This window comes from Glandiceps talaboti, chromosome 7 (genome assembly GCF_964340395.1).
Source record: "Glandiceps talaboti chromosome 7, keGlaTala1.1, whole genome shotgun sequence".
In the NCBI taxonomy this organism is placed as follows: Eukaryota; Metazoa; Hemichordata; class Enteropneusta; family Spengelidae; genus Glandiceps; species Glandiceps talaboti.
This window is the reverse complement of record NC_135555.1, coordinates 4,079,664-4,107,327: the sequence shown is the minus strand read 5'-3', so window position 1 is coordinate 4,107,327 and position 27,664 is coordinate 4,079,664. Positions and strand designations below refer to the sequence as shown.

Sequence of the window (27,664 nt, the reverse complement as noted above, 5' to 3'; positions counted from 1 at the left end):
ACAAAATATTGATCAAGGTGCAACAAGCCATACACTGAGGAACACAATGTATTCACTTGGGAATAGTTTCAATAAATTTCACACCATTTCTAAAGGAACCAAATAAAAAACATTTCATATCTGGTCTTTACAAATACTGTATACAGTAGTTCAATTGACTACACAACAATATTTTCATAAGTACTTTGCATTCTATCTACATAGTAAGAGGCTTCTACAGAAATATTAAATTTTTCCAACAAATGTCCTCTCATTTCCATATATTATTATCAGGAAGTTCATCATCTAATTCATCAAAAAGACAGGGTTTCTAACAGAATGATGCAAAATAAGTAAATATTGAGGTATATATTAGAGGAAGTTTTGCCCTATGAAGTCATCTAGTAAAGATATTACCATCTGCGCTTGAATTGTACTTCACAAATCTCTCGTCTTCACCCAAATTGTTCTTGATAAAGGTGCCATTTCTCTCGAGTTCATCTTCTTGATATATTATCTCCTAACAGTCAAGGCTTTAGAATTGCAAGAAAATTCATAGTTCATTTCAGATTAGTTAAATTGAAATTATGGACGAGCAGGTTCTGTAGCTTTGATGGCAGGAGCATCCACCTTGAGATCATAAAGAGCATTTTCTTTCTTCATAAATTCCGCCATGCTGCTTTCTTTCTTCATGTACTCGGCCATGGCACTCTCTGTAATGTGAGCCTGTGGGATGCCTTGGGTGTGGTTCTGGATCACTGATATTTCATTTGGCTTAGGTGGAAGGCCATTAGTCATAGCTGGATACTGGAAGAATGTACCATCAAGTGGTCGTCTGCCGAGGAAATCATTCCTGAAGATTTCTGCTTCCTTGGGACTCATTATCATTGGGTTTTCGATGGTCATGCGGCGGCCCCGACGAGTGGTTCCACCATTCCACATGTGTGTGCCCATGTGCACTTTCAAGTTACCTTTAGTCGTAAATGCTCTGCTGCAAATGTTGCACTTGAATGGCTTCTCACCAGTATGGGTGCGGATGTGTATTTGCAAAGCACTATCTGACTGGAACTGCTTGCCACACGTATGACACTGATGACGAGGTCTAGGCCGATTATCATTGTGGTTAATCTCCTGCTCAACAAGTTGCTCATGGTTATTTGTTTGCGGTAATGGCGAGTGTGGTGGCAGATGTTGTGGCATTGGTATATTTCCATTAGTGCTAGCATACAACTCGGCATTGTAGATGGCTGCAGCAGGGCTATTCTGATCAAATATCTGTGATGGCAGGTCACGGATTTTGTGAGTGAGCATGTGCTGTTTCAGATTACCCTTTGTAGAGAAGCCCTTATCACAGATGTCGCATAGGAAGGGCCTTTCTTTGGTGTGGCTTCTGTAGTGGATCTCAAGAGCACTGGCACAGGCAAATACTTTGCCACATACATTGCAGGTAGTATTAGATAGACCACGTCTGGTGTATGTTGGTAGTCTGACCATGTCTGATGGAGAGGTGACTGGAGCACCATAAGGTGACACAGGTGCTGAATGTGTAACTGCTGTTGAGGCTGGTATTGGACTGGGATTAGAGTTCTCTGTTGGTTTTGAACTCAAATCCAGAGCACCATTCTCATTAGTGTAAGATTCATCTATCTGTAGAGGAGTATCACTCAATTCTCCGTTCTTCAGCCCAGGACTGAATGAGCCAGATTCTGAGGTAGCTGGTTCCATATTGAAACTGCTGCTTGGGGAATTGGTCATGGCTGGAGATTCTGCACTGTAACTAGCAGGTGGGCTACTCATGCGTTTTGTTTCATAGCTGGACACCACTGATGTTGCTGTCTGGTGAAGTGCATTGGCGATGGAGTCAACACTCTTCATGTTTGAGGATGCAGGTCGGGTGATAACACTGGCGATACTGCGTACCTGGTTTTCCAATGCATTAAGTGATACATTACCAATCGACAATGGTGGCATAAATGCATTAGATTCTTCCATCAGCGAAGACTTTTCTTTTTCTTCATGCTCTGAAATTATTTCTCTTTCAGGATTTTCATTCATCATTGATTCGGAGTTTTCACTCATGGTGTCAACGTTGGAAGACCTTTCAATTCTATCTTCTCCAGACATTTCGGTGGGATTTTCATCCTCCATAGACTCCATACTGTCATCCATCATCATGTGAGGATCATCCATCTCGTATCGGTAGGGTTCCATTGTGATGAACGCTTCAGGTGGCATGTGTGGAATTTCACCTGTGTGCATACGAATATGTTGTTGCAGCACAAGAGCATTGGTGAACTGCTTGTGGCAGACTGGGCATTTGTGGAAGGTTCTCATCGGTGGCTTGGTACGATGGACTCCATAGTGGGTCTTCAAATTGCCCTTGGTGGTGAATGCACGGCCACATACTCTGCATTTGTATGGACGTTCTCCAGTGTGTGTACGATAGTGCATTTGAAGGGCACTTTTACAGCTCAGGATACGATGGCAGATGACACACATATTGGGATCTGATAACTTCTGCTCGATATTCTCTACCAGCTGCTGTAGCTTGGAAGTCTCAGATGTCTTGATACTGTTATCCAACACTGATGTGAAAGGTGAGGTAATGGTTGTCTTCGGAAGTAGGACTGAATCAGATTTTGGAATGTTTGGTATGGACATCTGTGGGAAGGTAACTGCAGACACCACAGTTGTGGTTGACCTTGTATCACCAGGTAATTTTGATGGTGAACTTGTCCAATGAGGTTGATGATTTTCATCAGGATTTGTTGGTGTTCCAGTTGAGGTAGTCATAGAATCCATATCATCCGGCTCTTTAGGATTCTCGGCTTTCTCTTCCGCACCAGATTCATCATCTTCAGATGACATGGTTTCTTTCTTCATTACTTTTTCATCACTTTCAAATTCTGACTGCATTTCCTCCTCCTCTTCTTCCTCTTCTTCCATCATTGGTCTATCCTCAGGCTTGGCATCCATTAGGTTGTTGTTCATTGGTGATGACATTCCCTCACCATCTGATGGGGATGGCATTGACGGGTTAGCAGCATTGCTTGGTAAGCTTGGTGAAGTTACTGGTAGACCTGGAGATGTTCCATGCTCTGGCAGAGATACAGGCAGTTTAGCAATATCGCTAGGAATAGTAGGAATTGGTAGGTGATAACCTGGAAAAGAGAAGGTTTTTCTTGCCTCAGGTGACTGTGGGTGTGGGCGACCATCCATTTCAACATGGGGGTACTTGGCCTTGTGGCGTTGGAAATGAACTTTCAAGTTACCCTTGGTGGAGAATCGATTTCCACAGATGTTGCATTTGAATGGTCGCTCCCCTGTATGAGATCTTACATGGATTTGAAGTGCACTGTCGCTTCCAAACACTTTATGACAGAAACGACACTTGTGCTTGAAGAACGGATCTTCATCACGAATCTTTGGATCATACACAGCAACATTTGGTGGTTTGCCCTTGCGATGCATTGGTATCATACAAGCAGGTCCTGTTGCATGTGGAATGGTTGGTGGCAATAGTGGATTGGGTGATGTTATAGCTGCCGTTTGCTGTAAGATTTCAAACGGTGTCGGATGCTGAGGTAAGTGAAATGCATTGGTAGGTGGTAGAATGCTTGGACTGGGTTGTGTTGTCTGTGGAACACAAGTTGGTGCTAGTGATGTTGACAATGCCTGATGTTGACTTGTTGGTGGTTTTGGTATTGGTATTGGTGCTGGTGATGATTGTGGTGGTGCTTGTTGTGCCTGCTGCTGCTGCTTTGGTGGCTGTGGTGGTGGTGGTGGCGGTGGCGGCAACTGCAACGGAGGTGGGTGTGATACAACCTGTTGAGATGATGTCACAACTGGTGGTAATGCTGGTTGTGATGCAGTATGTGGTGGTTGATGTGATGGTGGTGGTGGTGGAGGATGCTGATGTTGTTGATGCTGATGTTGATGTTGTTGATGATGATGTTGATGATGTGGATGATGATGATGATGCTGCTGTTGCTGCTGAGGAACTGGCGCTTGCTGAAGATTACCTTCACTGCTGTGTGGTGTACTTGGAGTGGTAACCATAGTAGTTGGTGATAAAGTTGTATGCAGTGTAGGAGGTAATGGTAGTGTCACTGCAGTCATAACTGATCGAGGATGCATCACTGGGGCCACAGGTGATAGAGTTTGCAGCTGATGTTGCATATGTTGTATAAGCTGTAGTTGTTGTAGCTGTTGTTGCTGTAGGGCATACAACTGCTCCTGCAGTGAGCCTATATGCTGTGGATGATGTGCCCCGGACGTTGGCAATTGAAACGGTATTAGCGGAGGAAACTGGGCCACTGCAACATGGGTATTCTCTAGATTCTCGAGAGATACACAGCTACTAGTGAGAGGTAGACTTGTTGTGCTATCATTAGTATTATCATGATTATCTTTCACCAAATCAGGATTAGTACAGTCCATCGGTTCGTCCTGGGAACCAACTGTGACTTCTTTGTTCTTGTCGTTTTCAATTTCAGAAGAATTACTTCCATCGTTTGGATTAGTTTTTGAGTCTAGATCTGTCTTGATCTGTTTGATGTGACCATTAAGTTTCTGGGTGCTGTCTTCACTGTCAATTACATTTTCTTCTTCATCAAAGATAAGTACAACATTCTTCTTCATACAAGTCTTCTTGTGTTGAAGAAATTCTGAGATGACGATGAACTCCCTGCGACATCTGCCACAGACATGGACATCACCGATACTCTCGTCGTCACTGTCCTCACTTTGTAATGTATCATTATTTTCTTCATTTCTAGAACCTGCAACAAATAAAAAGAAAGAATCTAATTTAAAATGCAGTCAACAATACAGCTGTAGATAACTTAGAGGTCCATTTCGGATGGATTAGGATTAATATCTTGGTTTGGAAGTTGATTGTTTGGCAGAGCCAATGAAAAAGTTGGGCTAGAATAAATGAATGATCCTACTGCTCCACTGATAAGTTAACACTAATGAAAGAACCCAGGATTGAAACATGGGCCTTTAAAAGCATTAAGACACTGTAATGTATACACTCTCAAAACTAACAAATACAGAATGCTGCACACACAAACACCTACATTCTGCATTTTGACTTCATACTGTCAGACTGACTGTACTGTCTATCAACATTGAATATAGGAAAAACCATCATAAACCAGCACAATATGTACATAGGTAGCAATTCACAGATGACAGAATTCAGTAAACAAGAAGAACAATGTTAGCCACCATTTTGAACATCTCCTGTTTATAAAAACAAAAAATTCTTGTCTTTGAATAGGTATTGAATGCATATTTCTCCTTCATATATTCTTAGATTTGTTGTTACCCTTAAAACGGAAAACTTTAAATTTTCCTCTTTGTAAACCTCGCCCAAAAAATTTGCTCAAGGTTTACCTTTGTAAACAAAATTAACTAAAAGTTATCTAATCCTCATGCACTTTCACAAAATGCATTGAAACTTGAGTACTCTGCCTTGCATGAAATCTTGTCTGCTTTGAATTTGACTGATTCACTTGACATTCTAAACATTGTACCACAACAAAAGGCTAAGAATTTTGCGACCAACAGGGATGCCCATGGAGAATTCTTTTGTATACCAATGTCTACTATGTGTTCCAATCTGATCTAATAACAGGAGTTGGTAAACAGGCTTAAATAATAGCACCTTTCATGAACAAGTGAAAACGTTAATTCACCTAGGAATACAAAGGTTTCACTTTATTCCGTCAGTGTTGCAGTAAATAAGACATACATTGCATAAAGGTCAACTGAACATTTCATTTTCTCTCCCCCCTTGTGGTTTCTTTTCATTGCATGCAAATATGCCTGTCAATATAATCAATGTGCTCATGCAAGATTTTCTTTTCACATTCATCATCTTGTTTTTTTATTTTAAAAGCCTGATTGAAACCAACCAAAATTGACTTGAGGTACCACACAGGCAGGGGAAGTTTGTAACAATGTAAATGTTGGATTCAACTGGAATTAACTTGGTGGCTATATTATTACATTTGATGCGAGGTGAATATCAAATTTACAGAGTAATGGGGGTAAATTGGATGAAAACATGGATTAACATGTGAAGATTTGCAGTTATGCATTGGCGAAATAATGACAACTACGATCAGATAAGGCAGTCTTCAGGGATGTGACACTAACAAATCTTAATGTTCCTTCAATCCTCCTTAATGACAGATCCAGTGAATGAGGTCAAATTAGCCAGCTTTAACATGAACTGTAATTTTCTCCATGGCTTCCATTCAAAGAGATGGCCTTCATTTTAGTTTTATAATTGTACTTATTGACCCCATGGTAAGAGCTTTCCTCAGGAAAATCTCGGTATCCTGTCTGTTACATTAGTTGACATTTTCTACTACTGTGGAATACTACCAATTACTGGTAGTGGGTCTAGACATTACATCACAAATACAAGTCATGCCATCAAATTTACATATAGATATTATTCAGGGGAGCTGTTTTTCCTGACCAACCACATGTCTGTGTCATGACCTCTCACCCTAACTTCTATGACCCTGATCAAAACACTACATGCAACATAAAATTTACATATAACTATTCAAGAGAGCTATTTTTCAGTTTCGTTTCTGACCAACCATATAGCTGTCTTACGAACTCTGACCCTGACTGTTAAGACCCTGGTCAGAGTCCTAGGTACAATTTATCCTCTCTCCGGGGGGTGGGGGGGTCAGAATCCTACATACATCTCATGCTTTCTCCAGGGAGGAGAGGATCTCCAGTGAAACTATACTTAAATCTCTTTAGAGTTTACATGTTTCAATTTTTATTGCTAGATTTACGCGATCCATTTTACCACGTCAAATAATCAGAGTTAAAAAAAAACATGGAAAAATATGTCCACATCAAAATATGATCCTAAAACTTTGAAGACGGATTTGAGACAAGACAAAGTTTGTATACTCCCAAAACATTGAACACAGAAGAGATAGAGTGAGAAGCAATAACAAATTATGTACAAGCGTCAAGCTGTTCCTGTGATCTGAGTTGTTTAATGTCTTGCACCTTCCAGCCATGGTCCTGATTTGCAATGCCATTATGATTCTATAGATCATGCTGTCAAAGCTACAAGATTAATGCTGATAGAAGTTTGCTTCATTCCCCTACTCTCCCAATTACACCTTCCATCGACTGTACAACTCTGTTGCTATGGTGACCAGGATGGACATGACAAAGCCATGAATACAGTAAAAGTCAGAGAAAGCCCCACCTGTCCAGTATGGAGGTTACACTATGAATTCTAATGTGGCGAAATATTGTAATGGCTGGAATATATGGACAAATGCAGAAATTTCAAAGCTTATCATTGGAGACTCTCCAAAAATTCATTTTCTTCTTTGGGAAATCAAAATTAATAGCAAATAGAAGAAATGTGACAGAATAGATTTTAATTATCGGTTCACAGTTTTCATATCCAACACAAGAGCAAACATTGTCCTTATACATGTATTAACTTTCATTTCGTGTTGAAAATTTGATTTGTACATCTGATTCGAAGACTGATATAGAAACCTCATAAAGTGAGACTGTAACAGCAACTCTGAATTCAGTTTGCATAGACAAAATGAGGCAAAATGAGTAATCACCAACGTTTGATTTTTAATACCCGCCTTCTCCCTTGATATTTAATACCATCAAATGAGATTTAATACAAAGTTTGACATTACACGCACTGATGCTCATAATATTAACGCAAAAGTGTTTTGCATGTCTCCAAGGCATCATTTTCCTTGAAGATGCTGCTGTAAGTTTATTACAGTATGGGTAAGTCTTGTAAATATTTTCATGTTATGGCATAGTTCGCAACCTCTAGCTCCCATTATACACCAATTCAGTTGAAAATGAAGTAATTTGGAATATGACATGCCATTTGATTTAAAAAGTAATAGACTACCTCATTTGAAATTCTAAACAGAAATTTCATTGCCTGATAATAAACTTTCCTGAAATTTGCTCGCTTCCAGACATGTCAACTTACATTAAGAACAAATTAACCTATGAATTTTAAAGTTATTTTTCTGTCATAACCCTTGTGGACCTGTGTCACCCTAACGGATTAATTTGCAACATAATAGCAAAGATTATTGATCATCAGGGTCCTATATTAAGTCTGATCTCTCAGGAGTATTTAATGTGATGTGCGCCCTCTAGAGGTCACTCTTCATGTGACTTTCTTTCACAAAGTACATAGGTATGCCTCTTGTACAGACGATGACATTTCTTCATACTAAAGCAATATCCGAAGTCAGATGTAACATAATACTTGTTCAACAAGCATGTATTTTGCATCATTCCATCAGTTCTACCCTTTGGGCAGTTATTTACCTGTTCCACTGGGTATAGAGTTAATCCGACTGACAAAAATTACCATTCTGCCTTCATGAAAAATCAGCGAGTCACCTGTATCAAATAGCCCCTTCATGATCAACCTAATACAGGGGATTTTCATAAAAATTACGATTATTAGGGATGGACACCTTCCAAGTGATTGCACATCACTGATTTTTCAATCTTTTTCTCTTTTCTCTCACTGTAATCTTGACACGAACCGGTCAGGTCCCTGTGATTAACGCCTTTGAGAAAAAAAAGGAATCTTCGTGAAATATGTCTCCAGGTGCAGAGCTAACTCCGTGGGATTCATTAGTCTCATTGTTTGGTGCGGATTTAGCAAATGCCTGTGGCAACTTTCAATTAAAATGTTTGACTAGATGCGGACTATATGAAATATTGGTATGAGTCTGTACCGACACTCTAGCCATAAACTCCCAGCGGGGACGACCAACCTTGTGAATATATGATAAATTAAAGAATGATCAGAAAGACAGTGCAACTACTAGGCACTGAAATAACTTTGTCATTGATTACGGCAGCCTTTCATTCATAGCTTTTAATTTTAATTAGCAGCCTATGGGCAGGCAAGCTCCTGTCAGTGAGCAGGCTCTCAGAGTATGCTATGGATTTCAGTCAGTTGCATTGCTTTACACAGGGAGACAGACAGACAGGTATTACTGAATTGAACACACTCTGCCGTACTTACAATTCATGGCTTTACCTGCTCATTATATTAGTTTGGGGTCAATTTACGAACATCTTACAATGTTAGATTTGCTTTTATTTACAGCTAATGCTATCAAATATGTTCATTTTCCAAGCAAATTTCAACAACTCTCAATATATTCAACTTAGATTTATTTCAAAGCTGTCCCAGTTACTGTAAAAAATGTGCTCATTTTTTTCAAAATTGTTCACATGTGGAAGATGTGAATATCTATATTAATGCTAATACTACAAAATATGCTCTTTTTTACAAGGCAATTTCAACAACTCCGACAACGTTTCACTTTTTATTTTAAGCTCAATATGTTTATTTTCAGATGAAATTTCAATAATGCTTTGAATTTGGAACATGATGGAAGATTCACATCCATACAGCTCAATACATGTAAAATAAATAAAGTCAGACTGGTCAATCTAACATCACCAAAGTATTTATACCTGGATCAAAACACCGCGATACTACAAGACATTCAGCTGTTGTTACTGTTGGATTTGTCTCTGTTTTGTGATCATTTTCATTCCATTTGCATTCTTTGAGTACGCCTTTCATAAATTTGTCGGTTGTTTGCCTAATACAAAATTCTCACATTTCTTCGCTTCATAAACAAATGTACATATTCTAGTAACATCAAAGACATAGCTTCTAGTGTGGTATTTTAATTACACAAAGTTGTGGCACCACTGTAAAATTTAAATTAATAAAGCTTGCCTGATATTTATACACAAATGATAAATGTTTGGATTATGACTGATTACACTTGTCAAGTTTAAAATCTCAAACTCATTAATTCCATCTCTTCAAATTTTCCAAAGTTTTCCATGCAATAAGTTCAACTGATGAATTTCCAGAAAAACTTCTGGGATAAAAATAGTTTCCTTGGTTGATCATTCTTATATCCTTAGGCTAACCCAGCCTCTAAGCTCAAAATTCCAAGAAACAAAACTTTGAAAATCGGCCAGTCACACAAATCAAACCTAAACTTTTATAGATGAACAGAATAATTCTAAAAAAATCTTTCAATAGATATTTGCGGTCAGGAACTGCTCATGCAACTTTTATGACCACTCAAATTATGTATACCATTTCAAAAAGACTTTCGATTTAAAAGGAAAAAGGAAATTCTTGTCCTGAGGGAGTATAAATGAACTGATTCAGAAATACTGAACATTTCAATGAGAGAGTGCAGAGACCGGAAAAGGCAATACACTGAAATTGTAAAGTTTTGTGTTTGGGAAACAAAAAATTCTTTCCAGTCTTTCCAGTTTATATAGGACTTAAATGAACAGTAATCTTAGTTTGATGCCCAGAAGATCAGTCCAATCCACAGTGATACAGCTGTCACTGATTTGAATCTGAAAGCCAACTGAAAAGTAAAATTTCTTCACTGTCAGTTGTCAATCATCAAACCAAGCTCAAACAAAAAACATGTGGCAAAGAAAAGCAGTGGGCAACTAATGGGGGCAATGCCCAGTTGAACAATTCAGTCCAAAACTAAATGCACTTTAATACATCTTTTCACTTTTCTTTTCTGCTACGTCTTTTGTTCCAGCAAAAGCCTTTGAAAGGAAGCCAATTTACACAGGGATTTGCATAGCCACTGATTATACTGTTCATAAAATTACATGCATGCCAAGTAGAGATCAACTTAAAGTCTTGCCATGTCTTGACTTGCCCTTTTACGCATTACAATTTCATCCAGGTGTTGCCCCATAAAAACTCATAACTTTCTCCAAGGCCGCTCCTACATTAAATTCATAACCTCTCGACAGTTCTCTTTGGAAGAAAGATTTTCCTGTCCTACCGCCAATAATTTATGAAAGTTGTTCTGGTTGTCCTTCTTTTGGCCTTGAGAGCAAGGTCAAGTAAGCTTTCTCAGTTTATCTATGTTTTCTGTGACAGCAACCTCATTTTGTTGATGTGGAAAATATGTTTTGAGCCCTCTTGGAGCCACTTACAATAAATCTCTCCAGCTGAAAATTACTCTCTCTGGTTGGCTAGACAGTTGCTTTGTAGGTACTCTTTGACAGGTCTTCTGTTACACCCTCTCAAGCCTGATAAAATGGCCTGCGGCAAAATTACATGCAGCTAATCTCACTGTGAATGCCGGAGCATGCACATTGACAAAAATAAGATAATAGCACAACTCAATGCACGGCCTTGTGAGAAAATAAAAAGTCTTCAAGATTTATGAATGACTACGTGAGATTTATGTGTAGAAAGTGACACAGTACAAAGACCGCCCCTTTTATGAAAGACCCCCTTAGACATTCCAAACTTGAAAGTCCATTAAAAAGTTCTGCATATGAATATCATTGTTGACAATAGGTGCAGTAAATACAAAATGGCTGTCTACTCTCATGATATTAAAAAAATTTACAAGGTTTGTTTATTAGACACACAATAAGACATGCATACAGGTGTTGGCATGCTTCAGTAACTGTTTGTTAGCATGAATAATATGCAATTTTCACAACGCTTCACAAACACAACACCACCACAGAGGGGTAGAAGTATGATCTCAAAGGAAAACATTCACTTTCTGAAATTATTTACTCAATAGAAACTTAAATTAACACCATTGTTTGCAGCTGCATCTCTTCATTGTCCACTAGGAGTTTACTTTTCTCATGGGGGAATCCAAACACTCCTGTTCCCTTTCAAAGTCTTTCATCTTAATACTTCTATATTAAGGAAGGACAATATAGCCCAAAAGTATTGACTGTACTTTAGGGGAGGAAATAAGTTCAAGTTGGTATAAGTGTTGTGGCATCCTCATCAATTGGGTGACTAACACACCGAGGAGTTAAAATCTCAACTATGGCCCGCCATCTTGGACCAGTCACTTTCATTGTGAACGGACACATTCCAGTGCATACTCAAAACCATACACAATATGAGTTGGAGGCCAAAACACTGCATAAATCATATAACAACCCTTCGGTTGAATTACGACCGTGCTGATTAAACATCGGAGGCTGACTTCTGAAGCACACAGAAAGGCCTAAAATACACTGGCTGTCTGGAAAGTGTGTAATGAACTGCCACTTATGAGTCTGGCAGAAATGGGTCGATACAATATAGTGATTATGTTTTATGATACATTGCCAGGCCACATTGACAACTTATGCACGCTACCTAGCAGAAAGCGAGTCTTGCTACAAAACGACTTCAATCTGTCTGTCGAGAGGAGTGACTCAACCAATCATCTATTCAGATGAGAGCCTCCTGGAAACATTCTGTTATTGTCTCTGTACCAAGCCCCTTCCTATGTGTTCTCTTCCACTGTTACTTTCTTTTCAAAGCCTACCCTTCTAACTTTGGAGTGTACAAACAAACTATAGTGTTCAGCGGTTGAATCATATCACCCTCTCAAAACGTAAAGCTTGTGATACAAAAAATCACTTTTGAATAAAGACGAAAGGATGTGTCAGCAGCCTCCTTGCATCTTGTTGCTATGCAACAAAGTCAAGAATCCTGTATGGTGTTTGAAATGAGAGGTAAATTTTACCAACTTTACTGATCATCCTGGTTAAGAAAGAAAAAACTAGCAATACCAATACTGACGACAGACTAATCCATCATCCAAACTACACACTGTCAAAACTTCAAAAGGTACAAAGTGAAACTTTCTGAAAACAGTGGTTTCCTTTGAGATATATGACAGGACCACTGGGGGATTATTTCTATTTCACTTCTTTGTTTGCCTTTCTGCCAGGTCAAACAGACTCATTATACTATAAATCATAAGAATATGATTTCTTTGGTTACGGTGTTTAAGTAGCTACGGCTAACTGTGTTTAAAGGCAGTCGTATGGTGAAGGAAAGTCCACTCACTTTTCTGTTTGCCTAGCTACCTGGACACACCTTGTACCTTTTTTTTTGTGAAGGTTTCAATTTTGAAATTCTGTTGTAATTTGATTCCTTTGCTTATGAGTACAAAGAGGAGAGTTTCTATCCTTTTCTCAAAAATCATGCACTGAAACAGATCCACTATTCATTGAAATGGTCAGCAAGTGTTTGGATGCATGGACACACTTCTAGCTTATTTTGGCCATAGTTGGTATGTGCCGAGAGGCTTTTTAAAATGTAAACACGATCTGGAATACATAACAACATTGACCGTGAAAAGAATTCTCACTTTTTTGATGACACTGAGAAACTATTCATAGATTGATAGAAGATATTAACTAAAGAAAAGTTTTCAGGTGATAGTGATACAGAGACATGTATAGTCTACATCACCACCAAAGAGGCATAATCACTTAGATAGTATCAGGAAGATAAAGGTATTCAAAAAATGTCTGTGTTTTCTTGCGGATTTGGCAACATTTTTTCTTCCACAATTTTACAAGGCGAGCATTGTCTCTTGAGGAACAACACAGGGTCTTGTATAAATTGGAAATAATTTTCAGCTCAAGAGAGTAACCAGAGCAAATAAACAGATGCAAGTTGTTTGAGAAACCAATCTGCTCAGCCAGCATATATGATAGGAATAATAATTTCATAGTTGCAGGCTAAAATTCCAGAAATATACAGCAGATTAACAAGCTGCCTTCTCAAGTGTCCAGCTTCCTTCATTTCACTTTGCAAATATTGAAACAGGAAACTCACAGACAGCCTACTCAAGTAATTTTGATTCAAAAGCAATCTTTTGTTCCAAGACAGAGTGAAATAAAGAGGATGAAAAGTGCTTCAGGTGGTCTAGGTTTGAATTACAAGTGGCCAAAATTTCCCTCATAACTAGTAATTGCTTACTATGTTCATTTGAGTTGCATTCAATTTTTCACAAGACCCTCGGGGTGCACAATAATTTGAATGATCTTTGCCCAACAACATCACTTCCTTTCAAATAGGTTTTTGTTAGGTACAGCTTTCATTTCCCTTTTTATGAAAATAATGTTTGATCTCTGGGGAACTTCAAAATTTATTTGATCATTATAATAACTATTATTAGTTGAAATGGCACCAAATTTTTCTTAATGCAGACATTTTTATGCACCTACACTGTGATAACTAACTATTTATACACTGCAAGCTTGCTCCAACTTTCACGACAAATATAATACAACAAAACTTAATTGCTAGCCGCAAATAAAAGTATAAATATCAAACACGGAATGAACTGAAAAGGTTTGCTTGGTAATTTAGGCGGGAAAAGTAACTGTATACAATTGAGCCAACAAAAACAACGGCAGTCGTAGCCATGGTGATACAATAAGCCTGATCTGTCATCCGATAGTAAAATCACAATTTCAATCACTTTGTTTTTGTTTCCTTTATACATTTCAAATGGCCGGAACATTACAATCAACAAGACTACGATACTTATGAAACATCTAGTTTGTAGTAGCAACACTGATTTACTGGACATAGTTGTGGTGTGTAAGGAAAAATGCTTTTATCAAGTTATATTATATTATATTATTAAGCTCATTTTACTGGGGGTTTTTTCATTTTAATTCACATTATTTGTATTTTCATATCCCTATTTTTACCTGAAAGTTTAAAAAAAAATACCAGAAATTGCATGTACAAAAATTTCTCAAATATGTGAGAAAGAGGTTATATTCCACGATATCACTTGTCTTAAATCTCCAAACTTTCTCTTTTTCCTAAGAGTGTTATTTCTAAATCCCACAGGCCATGATATTTCTATAGTTTGTTTGACTTCAGCAAATGTAGTCTAGCTCCTTACATGAAGACAAATTGAATGACCTCAGTTTCAAATCTTATGCTGTCTTTTCAATTTGCCTTTCCTTGCTCATCAATCACTCTACAACTTACTCCATAAATGAGAGAAAGTAACACAAACCTAGTCACCTCATTCTCAACTCCACAAACTTTTCACTGTTTCTAAGTAATCTCAAGATGACCATAAAGGGAAACACAACGCTTCCCTTGAGGAACACAAACATACAAACTTTTCTTCCCATTCTTCCATTGTCATGTCGTCCTGACAACACAAGTGATGAGACAGAGCTGGAGGATGCTACATTTGACACTGTTATTATTTCAATAGCCAGACTGTTATAATGTGATGGGTTGTTTTCATAGAGGTAAATCTAGCCAGGTTTCAAGGCTGGCTTTGACAGATATGGTATATAATTGAAGGTCATTTTCATAAATGAGTCACAGGAGGAGAATGGATATAAGAGGAAAACATACAGACAGTATTGTAAGTGACTCGAGGTATCACAGTTATGTGTAGCGTATCTTAATTATGTATCTTAAACTTCGTCAATTATTCATTCCCACCATTTACTGGACCATCTTGCTTCTACTTTCACAAGAAAATGGAAATACTTATATATCACTATGGCTCATGAAATTTTCATGAGTAGCAAAGAATAATACCTGAACTCGACAATTACCTGACAAAAATATTTCTACACTGAGACAAGAAGCAAATGTGATGCACAGATTTCAACTGAGTTCATACAGGAATATTCAAAATGAGCAATGAAGCGAGACCAATGGATTCAATTCAGAGTCTGAGAGTAAACCTGTACCATTGTATAATTCATATTTGACCACCCACATTGCTAGGTAATGTCGAAACATGACTAAATGTCTTAGTTCTCATGATGAACACCACATACTGCTAATGGTAGAAATAATTTGTTATCCAAATAACTGAATATACTAGCTATGATTGGCTACCGGCATGTCTACCGTGGCTTGAATTTCACCGGTGTTATTTCGTCAAGTAATGACAGAATACATTTATTGGTAAATCGATCACCCAGTCTCCCTGACTGTGCTGCAAGTTTTCTTTTTGGTTCATTGCAAATATACAATTAAATCTGAGTTCACGTAGTAGTGGTGCTGATGAGAATACAAGTGTGGGATCCCTTATTGCAAATAATTGGATCACTGAAGTTTTCATTTCATTCTAACTTTTTAGTGAGTATACATTTAAGAAGTGTATGCTCCAGACACAAAACAGAAACAATAGGTCACAAGAGCATAAGAAACAAAATCCTATGCCATTCAAGCCTTGAACAAAATACTCTCTGTTCAACAAAATTAACAATAATTTCGTCCAGGCAGAGAAGCTAAATTTGAGCGTTAATAGGCGAAATTTAATCCTAATGAGAACGGACAGAAAAATGCAGATGATTATGACCATTAAGAGATATTACTCAAATCTACAAGAGTGATGTAGGCCAGAACTGGAAAACAAACACCAAACAGATTACCCTCTTTACTGACCTAAAACAAAATCACACTTAAAACAAGTCATTTTTGCTGAATTGTATATTTGTCACAAGTACTTTTTCTCCTCAACTGAATCAACAAAAGCACGCTAGATCAGCTAATTTGCGATGAAAGAAAAACTAAATGTAACTTAAGTCTAGAAGTAATCCAGCGGGGTTAGACGAAGTGGCAATCACATGGGTTGGGTGCAATACATAAAGAGTGACAGAAAGTATGTGTGCGCCATGCATGCAATTAACATGGCCTACCGTATGACTGACCCACTGTATGTCTAATATGTAAAGAAACTCGGTTGGGTCAAAGGTCCTCCACAAGACGTCCAGTTGAAACAGAAGATTTCCTGGTGAAGCAGCATGTGTTGACAACTTTGACTACATGAAGAGATATTTCTGATCTGTGTATCTTCACTAGAATGAACCAAACTAACTGATTTTCGTTTTGGAAAAACAGCCCAATATTTTGATAAATATGAATAAGTGCTTCTAGGAATGACTACAGGAAATGACTTTCCAAACTTGTTTTCATTTTAGCTTCAAACAAGAAATGCTGGGGGCAATGCAGGGTGTCCAAAACATAAACATTACTCAAGTTGATACTGACAAATTTCTTTACACGTGTACAGATTTCAGGCCAAAAATCTTCCTTTGAGGTATATATAGTTTGAAATGTTGTAAATTGTGTATCTACACACTTCAAAATAAATCATATCAAGTTCTCTCTTATCTCTTTAGCTTCCAAGTTCTGCTGTTTTGAAATGATGTCATTGTAACTGGGTCAACAGCCTAGATATTAGCCCTCAATGAAAATAGTCACCATTTTCTCTTTCGGTCGGTTACACACATGTACACACACACACGAGTGACTTTTAGTAACCTTTTGCACAAACAAAAAAGATTGGCATATTTTTATAGTCTCAACACTAAACTTGGATCTAAACTTTCCAATGTACCATTTTGTGTGAAAAAGTGCAGACAAAAGGTGAAATTTGATTTCATGTATTAGGATGGAACCATACAGGTAGGAAAGACTACCTCCATGATGGAACAGAAGTCAAAGTTCAGAGGTCAACCACAAAACAGTGATTTTGACCTATGATATAATCCTGGATGCAATTTCTATATTAAGGTAAACTATCTGATTGCCACAGATTCTTCTTTAGCCTCCAGGCAAACTACAAGACACCTACTATGACGATCACTTTCCAAATATTTTTGAACAGTGACAGTAAATAATTTGGAATTATAAAGTTAATCATCTGACATGCCGGGCATATTTGTGACTAGATTTATGAAATTCTTACTACGATATGGTCATTTCTGGTTCAAGAAGCTTATTTCCTCTCGGTAACTGAATACAGGATTCATCTTTGTAATCTCTATAGCCTTTAGCATAACTACAAACTTCACCAACTGATGTCATTTCATGTGTATATGACTGCCTACCTGCTGAAAAATACCTTACTCTCTGATTCAGTGGAATTCGCTTTCACATTTAGTGATTTAGTGTCAAGCATATGTTTGGATAATTAAACGTGAATAAATAACTTGTGACTCAGTAAGAATGGTATCTTGAAATGATATGGATAATATTTTGCAGAGTATACTAAAATTAATTTTGCTGCTATGAGTATATTTTTCCCTACGATCAACTATGTTGGACAACTCGGGTCTGATTATAGTAACCTACATTAATTTTGCTTTGTTCTTGTCTGTGTCACCTGAGAGTTTTCATTTTTCCTGACATAAAAAGCTAAAACTATCCATCCTCAGTTACACTACCAGCATTTCATTCCCACAGGAGAAGTTTTTCAAAAAAATATAATTAGACAAAATGTGCAAAATAGAATCTTAAAGTTGACATTTACAAACATTAGCGTGAAAAGAAACAGAAAGCTTACCATCTCCATCTCCTGTTGTTTCCATGGCGACGTCTAAGAAGGTAGGCAAGAAGAACAGAGAAAGCAAAATAAGAATAAGAATTCAAGGTGGATTAATAAAATAAGAAAGAAACGAAAACAGCTGCAGAGAAGGAATTTCTGGAAGTCTTGAGAACATTTTTACCAATATGATTACCGCAGACATAGTGATAAAACCGAATCATAAACATTGGTGACAATAACACGGGTGGTTCTTTTACGCTGATGTAATAAAGATATTGAAAAGAGTTCATGACACAGGTCATGAATCATAAGTTGTCACAAATATATTACGATAATTAAAGAAATTTTACTTGTCAAGGATAGTGAAAACCAATCATAATTTATTCCAACCTGTGGCTATTTTTAAACTGTCCACGATATGCATGAATAAGTAAACAAAGCCAGTTGTGACCAGATGAAAAATTGCTCGGATCACAACTTTTCATTTCTTGCCTGTCTCTTCAACAATTCCCCTCCTAACTTTTCTTTGGATACACAAGGGTTTCTAAATGATGCAGAAACTTTGAATAGATGTTGATATTTTGATGTGTTGGTACCATCTGTTGGTACCACTGTATAAACACATACCCGCCCACCGCAGTCAGAAATTGAAAAATTTAGACTCCAAAATTACCTACTTATAAGTTTTCAAAATGTCAGTTGTTTAACAAGAGCCTTGAATATGACAGCCTTCCCCCTAACACTCCTGGGGGGTGTTGACTTACTCTTGAGTGAAATGCTTATGTTTCAGATCCTGTTTTTTTTCCTGATTTTGGGTTACATAACTAACAACCAGTGACTCAATGAACCAAATTTGGTCCTAACAAAATACCTGTTGTATACAAAGGAATTTACTGGACTCTCAATAATCATAAAAATTTCAAGTAGTAAATCTATTTTTATGACAGAGTAATGTTCAGCTCTTTAATTTTATTTTCAATAACCTTTGTGTTTTGCCAACTTGCCGCAAATCCCAATGTTTGGGCAAAAATTGGATCGCTATAAAACGGCTTTCCTTTTTTTAAGTCACAAAGACCAAGAGAATGTAGAACATACCTTCTATATTTGACGTTTCTACAGGAAAGAGAAGGAAGAAAGTGAAAAGAAAGTGAGAAGGAGTGCAAAAAAATCCATGTTAGGTAAACAACGACAGGTAGTTACTATGTCAAAAGAAATATGTCCCGCTAATAAACGACAACACCCATATTTTTGATTGTTACTTTATTACAAGTACTGTACTGTTATTGTCGTGTTGCCATGGTAATCACTATGACGACCACAAATTTATGAAAGTGAATGGATAACAGAAGTGGATTGTTTTTGTCAGCGCCAAGTAAAGGAATTTAATTTTGTTGACATTTATAGCAAGAACCAATAAATCTTTGCTTTGAAGGTCATCATGTGGAAAATGAAAAGCCAAAGAAGAAAAAGTGTTTTTTTGAGTTATGACACATACCTTCTGTTTTTTCAGTGTTTACTTCTGCTTATTGAAGAAAGAAAGAAAGAATGAAAGAGATAAGAACGAAATTAGCCGTTAGTCTTATTTACACCTATCACAATAAAATGTCAGCTCCGGCATATAGAAAGTTGATTAGTTATGGAAAGTCCCCATGTGATTAAAACTATGTAGAAGGGTAAGGAAGGCCGAAGTGCTATCTTAGTTTTTCAGCATTGGAAATTTGTCGGTTTCTTTGACTTCAAAAGGGCTATTAGGTCATTACAGTACGAATAAAGCCCAGTGCAGAACAATTGATATGCTTGATGCTCGCTTCAAAAGAATATAATTAAAATGAAAAGTTTCTCATTGTAGTGAGAAGTCAGCACAGATAAAATCTTCTTAATGACTATGCTTGCACTCGTACTGGTAGTTCAGTTGGGTTCATTTTCGTTGTCATTACGTCCACAACCGCAAACGCAAGAACGAGTAAATATTCACGTATGTTCTCATAGTTTGTGAAATCTTTGACCCAATGACCTAACACATGAAAATGATCACATGTCCATCCATCGCCTTACTTATAAAATATGGTGTACTTGTCCCAGAGTACGATACAGCACAGGCGGAAATTCTGAGACATGTTTTCAGGCCCACATTAGAGAGAAATTGTATTGTAGCAATACTTGAACAGATATGAAAGTAGGTGGAGCACTTCTCCTGATTCACACTAACTTAAATAAAACAGTGCCATTTCACATAGGACTGACTTCTTATGGGTCCAGGCATATCATCTGACATCCTTTGTATGTATCAACAACAATTTTACCACTAATAGTCCCTTTTTTTCTCTCTTAAGTTTTCCAAATTTATAGAATAAAGCTTAGTCTGGATACCCACTGTGGTTCTAAATGTGTGAGTGAAAGTATAAATCTATATAATATCAATAAACTATAAAATCCAAAATCCACTATTGCTCATATTTTTATAAATATACCTGTGAAGATCTGCTGTCAAATCTCCCTTAATGCTCTCGGTACAGGTTACTACTAATGATTTTGTAAGTTCAAGTTTTGGATGACATAGTATGGGACCATACTCCACTTCAAGACACTTAGATTTTTGCATGGTTCCAACTAATCAAGTTTATGTGTTACATGTAAGTAAATTACAAACTTTTACTTTGAAGGAAACATGCTTGATGAGATGTACAAAGTGGCAAATTGGGTAGTTGTTTCATGCTGTTTTCAATAACTATTAATTCCACGCAGTCTAGATGCAGCTAGATGACCGAGATAAACACACCAAATGGATATTTGGTAAAAGTAAACTGAAATGATGTTGGAAAATGTGTATTACTATGGAACAATGCTGCCATGATGGGAGTGTAGGAGGGGTTGAAACTAATGGATGTAACTGAGAGAGCTTATGGATGTGATCACATAAACCAGATCTAAGGAAATCATGATAACACAAAAACCACTATCCTCTATACTTGGCCATGATTACACTACATGTTTTTAAAACAACTTTTTAAGATGGTGACTCTGAATTTACCTCACTTATAAATGAAGGTGGGAGAGGTTATTAAATGTCAACTTGTGATTGATAACTGACGGAGACAAAAAGACTTATCCAGAAGAGAAATAACTAGCTTTCCACTCTTACCTTCAGATTGTTCAACTCCTGCGGTTAAGATTGGCAGGGGCAAGAGAGAAAGGAGAAAATGAAAAAAATGTTAGTCCAGCGTAAGTAATATGACGAAAAGAAGGCAAAGATTCTAGAGATAGTGAGAACGATAAAAGATGTTAGTATATTAAATGTCACCAGCGTGTTCTCTATGCTAAACAATTCAGATATGGCATCTTGGTAGTCCACGGTTGAAACAAGAGTGCCTTTATTTTTGGAGTTTTAAAATTGATGATGACTTTAACATCAAGATTACCTGCGATACAGGCAATAGAGGATTTAGGCCAAGGGAATAGAATAAAGAGCTATAAAGGGAAGATTTAATTGATAATTGGGGTCTTTTAAATCAGGCAAGATAAAGAGGCAAAATCCAAGAAAACTACCCATCCTACATCCCCAAGATACGGTATGACAGGTTTGTGATCGAGATGCACAAAGCAGGCAAGCAGGCAAGGCAGGCAAGAAATAAACCCTATAAAGAAAAGACTAGTGAGTTAGTGAGTTAGTAATACCAAAGAGTTAGTGAGTTAGTGCTTACCAAACTTACAGAACTACAGGCTTCTTCTGAAAAGAACAAAAACCCAGTTTTATAACTTTGGCTACTAGATTTGCATTAGTTTTACATGTTTTAATTATGTCTTGCTCATGTAACTGTGGATATAGTGGATGAATCAGTCAGGTAGATAGAATGGTAAGCACTGAACAAAAGTTTATGAAAAGTTTTGACATTTTTTGGCATAAATTGTCTTGTACTTTGATTGTCTTGAGTAGGCAATACACATTTTTAAATTAAATTTTACTTTTTTTAAAACTTTCTTTTTTTTTTAAAGAATTTCTTTTTGTACCAGAGTCTTGAACTCTGAAGAAAACTTGATGGAAGATATGACTGTTTTTTACATGTAAATAAGAAATGTTGTCATTGGGTTGTAGATCAACTGTATATAAAACCCAAGACTTTTCTGGTTGTAACTTATACTCCTATTACTGGTAGATTAGTAGGGAACATAACTGATGAACAGTTTAGGACAGGGACAGAGAGCTTTCTGACATGTGATGAGAGAGGCGAGACTCTCTCTCGTCTGCTTATTAATCACAAAGAGAAATTTCAGCAATAAAGCCCTTGGATAAACCGTAACTACCTCATATAGTTTGAACTAGACTAATGATTCATGCCTCAGGCAGGACTGTGCATTTTCCTAATTATACCTCAAAAATGTATGCTTTACTACGGACATCTTTTTAATATAAACCCAGATAAGCGTCATTAGAATCACGACCTTCCAGACCAGGATTTCTTTCCCCCTCATCTTTAACTGTATGTAATATCTATTTGTAAGCCCTCAAGACTTCTTTTGTGAACAAATGAAAATACATTATCATCCGATATAGAGAGGTTTCTTTTCCCTGTCAATTAGAATAGGAGTGTACGTTGATGGCTGAGCCATCAGCTAAAGATGGTACAAGAACACTCTGATGGGCCATGGGGCAACAGCAAACTATACAGGTAGCCGACTATTCGTTGTGTGTAAGCCAGACAAGAAATGATGTTTTCTATCTAAACTTGCCCTGGGTGGAAGTCTGAAAATTAAAAATCTACTAAGATTGATATGTTTGTCAATTTATGGTCAGGTCATATCACTCATCAGGTATGATTCACAACAAACAAATAAGAAGACAACATCCTATTGAGTTCTTACTTCACTTGTGGTTATTTCTCTGTTCCTGTTTTTAGTAAAATGTAAACTCCCTGCATAGATTTTTTTTGAAACGGTATACTTTTCTCAACATCTGTTGTCCTCATACTTCAGTACCAATTTTATAGCTGAACTACATCACAACAATTTAGAAATATTATAGTGTAAAAGGAGTCTGAAGGAGTGTTTATGGTCCGTAATATTTATTTGTATTTTGACGATGGCATATATTTTTACTATGACACTTTTGGTCCATTCAGCATGTCATGTCATTTATATTAGTATTATTAGTTTCACTATCTGTCTATTGATTCTTCATCAATCTCTACTTTTGTTTGGGGTCTTTTTACTTGGGTTTATTCACTCTCATTTCCCTGTTTCACTGTTTACAGCAGAATAAACTGAAAAATTTATCCCTCCATGTTTATTTTCAATCATTTTCCTTTGAAATAATTGTTCCTGAAATTTTTTTCAAGCAAACTAGTTGGGAATGATATATTTCAAATTGCTTTATCTTCGAGAAAGTAAAGCATACTAATCTAAGCTAATGATGAAGTCAATAAATGCATTATCTGTTTTCATTATGTATGCTGTAATAGAAAATATACACATACAAAACATGGACCTCAGTGTAGACTTTTCTTTAACTAGTACTATATGTATGTAGCCTATGTCTAAGAATGACAAATTCATATGATAGCCTTACGCATCAAATTTCAATTCAGGAACTGCACATTTTTACACCTTAAATTCATATTTTTACATTTTTTATGGTTTTCTTTTCCGGAATGAATGACCGGGAATGTTGAACTGTTAGTTAAAGGATAGTGGATGGTCAAGTACACTTTTGTATGGAAATATAGCAGTGAGTATAGTGATGCTAACGGTTCTAAGATGAGGCTATAGAGAAGACATTTGTTAGTAAAGCTAGGCTGGCTAATCAAGAGAGTGATGGAAGCAGGTAAATGGACGGATCCCACACCACATCAGCAATATACAGGGCAAGCTTACTCTCTGGAGAAACCCAAATTCATGAATCATTAATGTGCTATGCATTAGTCCTGAATCAATTTTCATATTTTCATCCATCCATGCATATGTGTATAAGTTGTCACTTGTATAGACTCTTAAGTGCATTGCAAACTGAACATCATTCATCCAAATACACTCCTCTGTCCATTTCTACCTCCACAATACTACATCATACTAGTTTTAACTTTCTACTACAGATCATTCCATCATTTTGTAAGAGCAGGAAAGTTTTTTTTCTCTTCTTCCTTTCCATTTTGATAATGATGATTGCCCCAACACAAAAACCCCCACTGTTCAAAATCACTGCTTGTTGACTTGAAATTACATAGTAATTACACAATCTAGTTGAAGCTCTATTCTCCCAAGCTAAATAGCCGATAGTCAAGCAGTCTGGAACGCTGTAATTATCCATGTCACCTACCAGACAGATTTATTTGTTTTGCGTATTCAAAATTACACTTATTAATAGTAATCACAAGCGTATTGGGGTGAAATCAGCTTTTTAAAAGCATGGTAGCAATCACTGATAGCGCTTTAATTTATGGCAACTTTGGCAATTTTAGCCTGAGAACTTTCTCAGGATGTACAATTTTATAGCTATTACACGCCATGATAAGAGTCATTTGCCAAGCATCTTTTTTCCATCACTTTGAAAAATGGTCATATAGACGATCCTCTTGAGCTCTTAAAACATTCAGTCTCATAGCTGTCAAAGGCCACCAACAGGATGACAACTTTCAATACCAGCCCTGGGAAACATGCATTACATTATGCAGTCAATCAGTTTGTGCATGCCACCATTGTTCTCAACAATACTGATACAGTTAATTTTTTTTTGTCTGCCCAAAATACTGGTACTGACTTTTGACCTTTGACCTCTGACACAACCAGGTGATAACAGAAGCAAGAGATACAAACTTGTCAAATGATAAACCATTGATAAATACATTTTGCTTTAACATACTCCGGGTACTATGATAGAACTCTTCAAAAATTGGATTTTGACTTCAGATATGAAATTTCAGTCCATGTAAGGGTTACTATGATGAAGGGTCACATGCCAAGCCTAAAGCTAAAATTCCAACAGTAACTAGCTATTTATCGGTCTAAATTTCTACCAAAATCAAAAGATCAATATGTATTCTCTGTCTAAAAATAAATCCTGGACTAGTATTCAAAACTGAAATCACATTTATAAAATCATAAAACCATAGAAAATATGGAAAACATACCTGACCACATGGTTCGACAAAACATTTCTTTCCTCATTGCTACTGGAAAGTGAAATAACGTTGTTTTGTAGGTAGTCAACTGATAAATCAAAACACAGCAAGTGACTTAGAGTGTGAAGTGTTGGGAACTGTGCCAACATTGTGGTTTTTTATTTATTTCTGTTTTCTTGTTTCATAGGATTGATCTGGTGGATCCAATGACATGTACAATTACTAACTTACACAAGTCTATATATTACCCCATAAAATTAACACCTTACGTTTCTCTACTTGGGGAGTCCTCCCTAACTTTTTCATGTAGTACCTGGTCACAAGACTCGATGTGAATAAGTGGTAGAATTTGTCAAAGTTTCATCTTTAGTTTGACAGTTTTAAAGTTGATGTCAAAATATGAACATTTTGGGCAGATTTATTTGTTTACCAGGTGGGAATGAGAAAGCTACTTTGAGAAGAGGGGGGGGGGGGGGGTTGATGGAGTGATCTACGGCTGATTGACAAGAATAAACTTAATAGTTAGTGACAGACAGGGAAGGGAGGAAGAGATGGGAAGGGGGAGAAAAGGGGGAACAGATGACATGGGTCAATTAAATCACTATATTTGACACTAAGAGGTCAGGAAACCCCACGGACCCAGAGAACAAAACACCTCAATATTACAGGTGTCCCTAGCTTTGCCCAGATGTTTAATGTCTGCTAATTTAATGCTGTTACACACCATTAAACAGCTGCCTTTGTGACAACCTCAATGCCTGGTATAAAAATGCCCATAATGGTCACAAATTTCACAAAATTGGGTTATAAAATTATGTTTCCCAAACACAGGAAGGAAACCATTACACCCCCAAAGTTTGGTGTGCAATGTGAACGCATTAACCTGGTCAGTGTGTTTTCACTCATAATACAGCTGCAAATGACAAAACTGACAGTCTCCTCCATAAACATCTGAAGCCTAAATGATGAGTCACAAATAGTCGGTTTGTTTTAAATCTCGATAAACAAGAAATGGATGTTGTGATTTTTTGGGCGGGAATATTGAGAATAAAACATGATGCTCTGTTTGTTGATATTTTGACTGACTTGTGTGTATTCAAACTCATGTGACTTGGGGTGCTATGTATCATTGTGACAAACTAAAGTTCTCCCTCCTTGACTCACCCAGGCAGTGAAAAATTATTAGACAATCAATCTACCAACAGAACAACATTTTCTAACATGATACTGTCATGTAGGAGGACTATTGTAAAGAGCATACGCAAACACAGTTAAGTCTTTGACATGGATCTGATCAAAATGTCACTGTATGTAATAGAGTCAATGATAGCCGGTCTCTCAGACTGCCTCACTCATAGACCAACCCTCTAAATTTGGTATAGTACAAGTTGTATGTAAAAAAAAATACATATTTTCTCCACATAAACCAGCAAGGTAAAATATTGTAAATGTAAAGTGTAAGTGCAAATTCTATCTCTGATTTCCAGACTGTGACTCAACTCATTTGCTATGATTTGGTATGATCCCAAAATAGGACAACATTTTCAATATAAAACCATGGATAGAAAAGATATTGTACACAAATTCATATTTCTGACTAACCCCCCCCCCCCTCCCTCCCTCCCTCCCTCCCCAAGTTCACCATGATTTGGTATGGTCCCAGTTATATGTAAGAGATGGAGCTATTTATATGACATAAAACAAGGGGTGGAAGGCTATTATAATACATGTAAATTTGGTTGATCAATAGAACATGTCAAGTACTTCATACAGATACACTTACACTCTTGGGTCAATGCCAACAAAATTCTATCCGTTGTCACATGAACCAAACCAAGAACATAAACCTTTGTTTAATTGTGCTGCAATGCATAATCCATACTATTAACATACAGACTTGTTGGATTATTATGGTCACAACAAATACTCAAATTGTAAAAATCGGAGAGAAAACATTTTTTTAAAACTAATTTTATTTTTTATAAACTGTATGTACGATCAAATCCAAAATTTAACAATCAACAAAAATTATCAGAAAGTCGCTATGAAGTGTCAAAAACTATGAATCTAACAAATTAAACTGACTTTTCATCATTTTGATGATGAAATGAAGTGATCAGCTAAATGATAGCTTGTACTAAGACTGTTAAAGCTGCACTAGCTGCAACTGAACATATTTTTTTAGAAATGTAATAACTTCCTTGTAATGTTGTACACCCTTGAACAGAATTGAATCACCTATGGGTAACATACTTTTTTGTAGCTGTTTACATGATAAATCAAATCAAATTGATTTTTGGGTCTGCACCCAAAAATCAGCGCCCTCAATGGCGATCATGATTTCAACCTATTATTGCAATACTTATGGATAATATC

At 36.8% G+C, this 27,664-nt stretch overlaps 1 protein-coding gene across 1 annotated transcript in view; it reads right to left on the bottom strand.

Moving 5' to 3' along the window:
- Nucleotides 1-27,664, bottom strand: part of LOC144438279 (sal-like protein 1) — a 73,518-nt gene that overhangs the window by 21,356 nt on the left and 24,498 nt on the right. The window contains exons 2-3 of the mRNA XM_078127332.1: nucleotides 3,982-4,760; nucleotides 940-3,738 (exon numbers count right to left, since the gene is read on the bottom strand). Coding sequence (XP_077983458.1) covers nucleotides 940-3,738; nucleotides 3,982-4,760 — 3,578 coding nt within the window. The remainder of the gene's footprint in view (nucleotides 1-939; nucleotides 3,739-3,981; nucleotides 4,761-27,664) is intronic.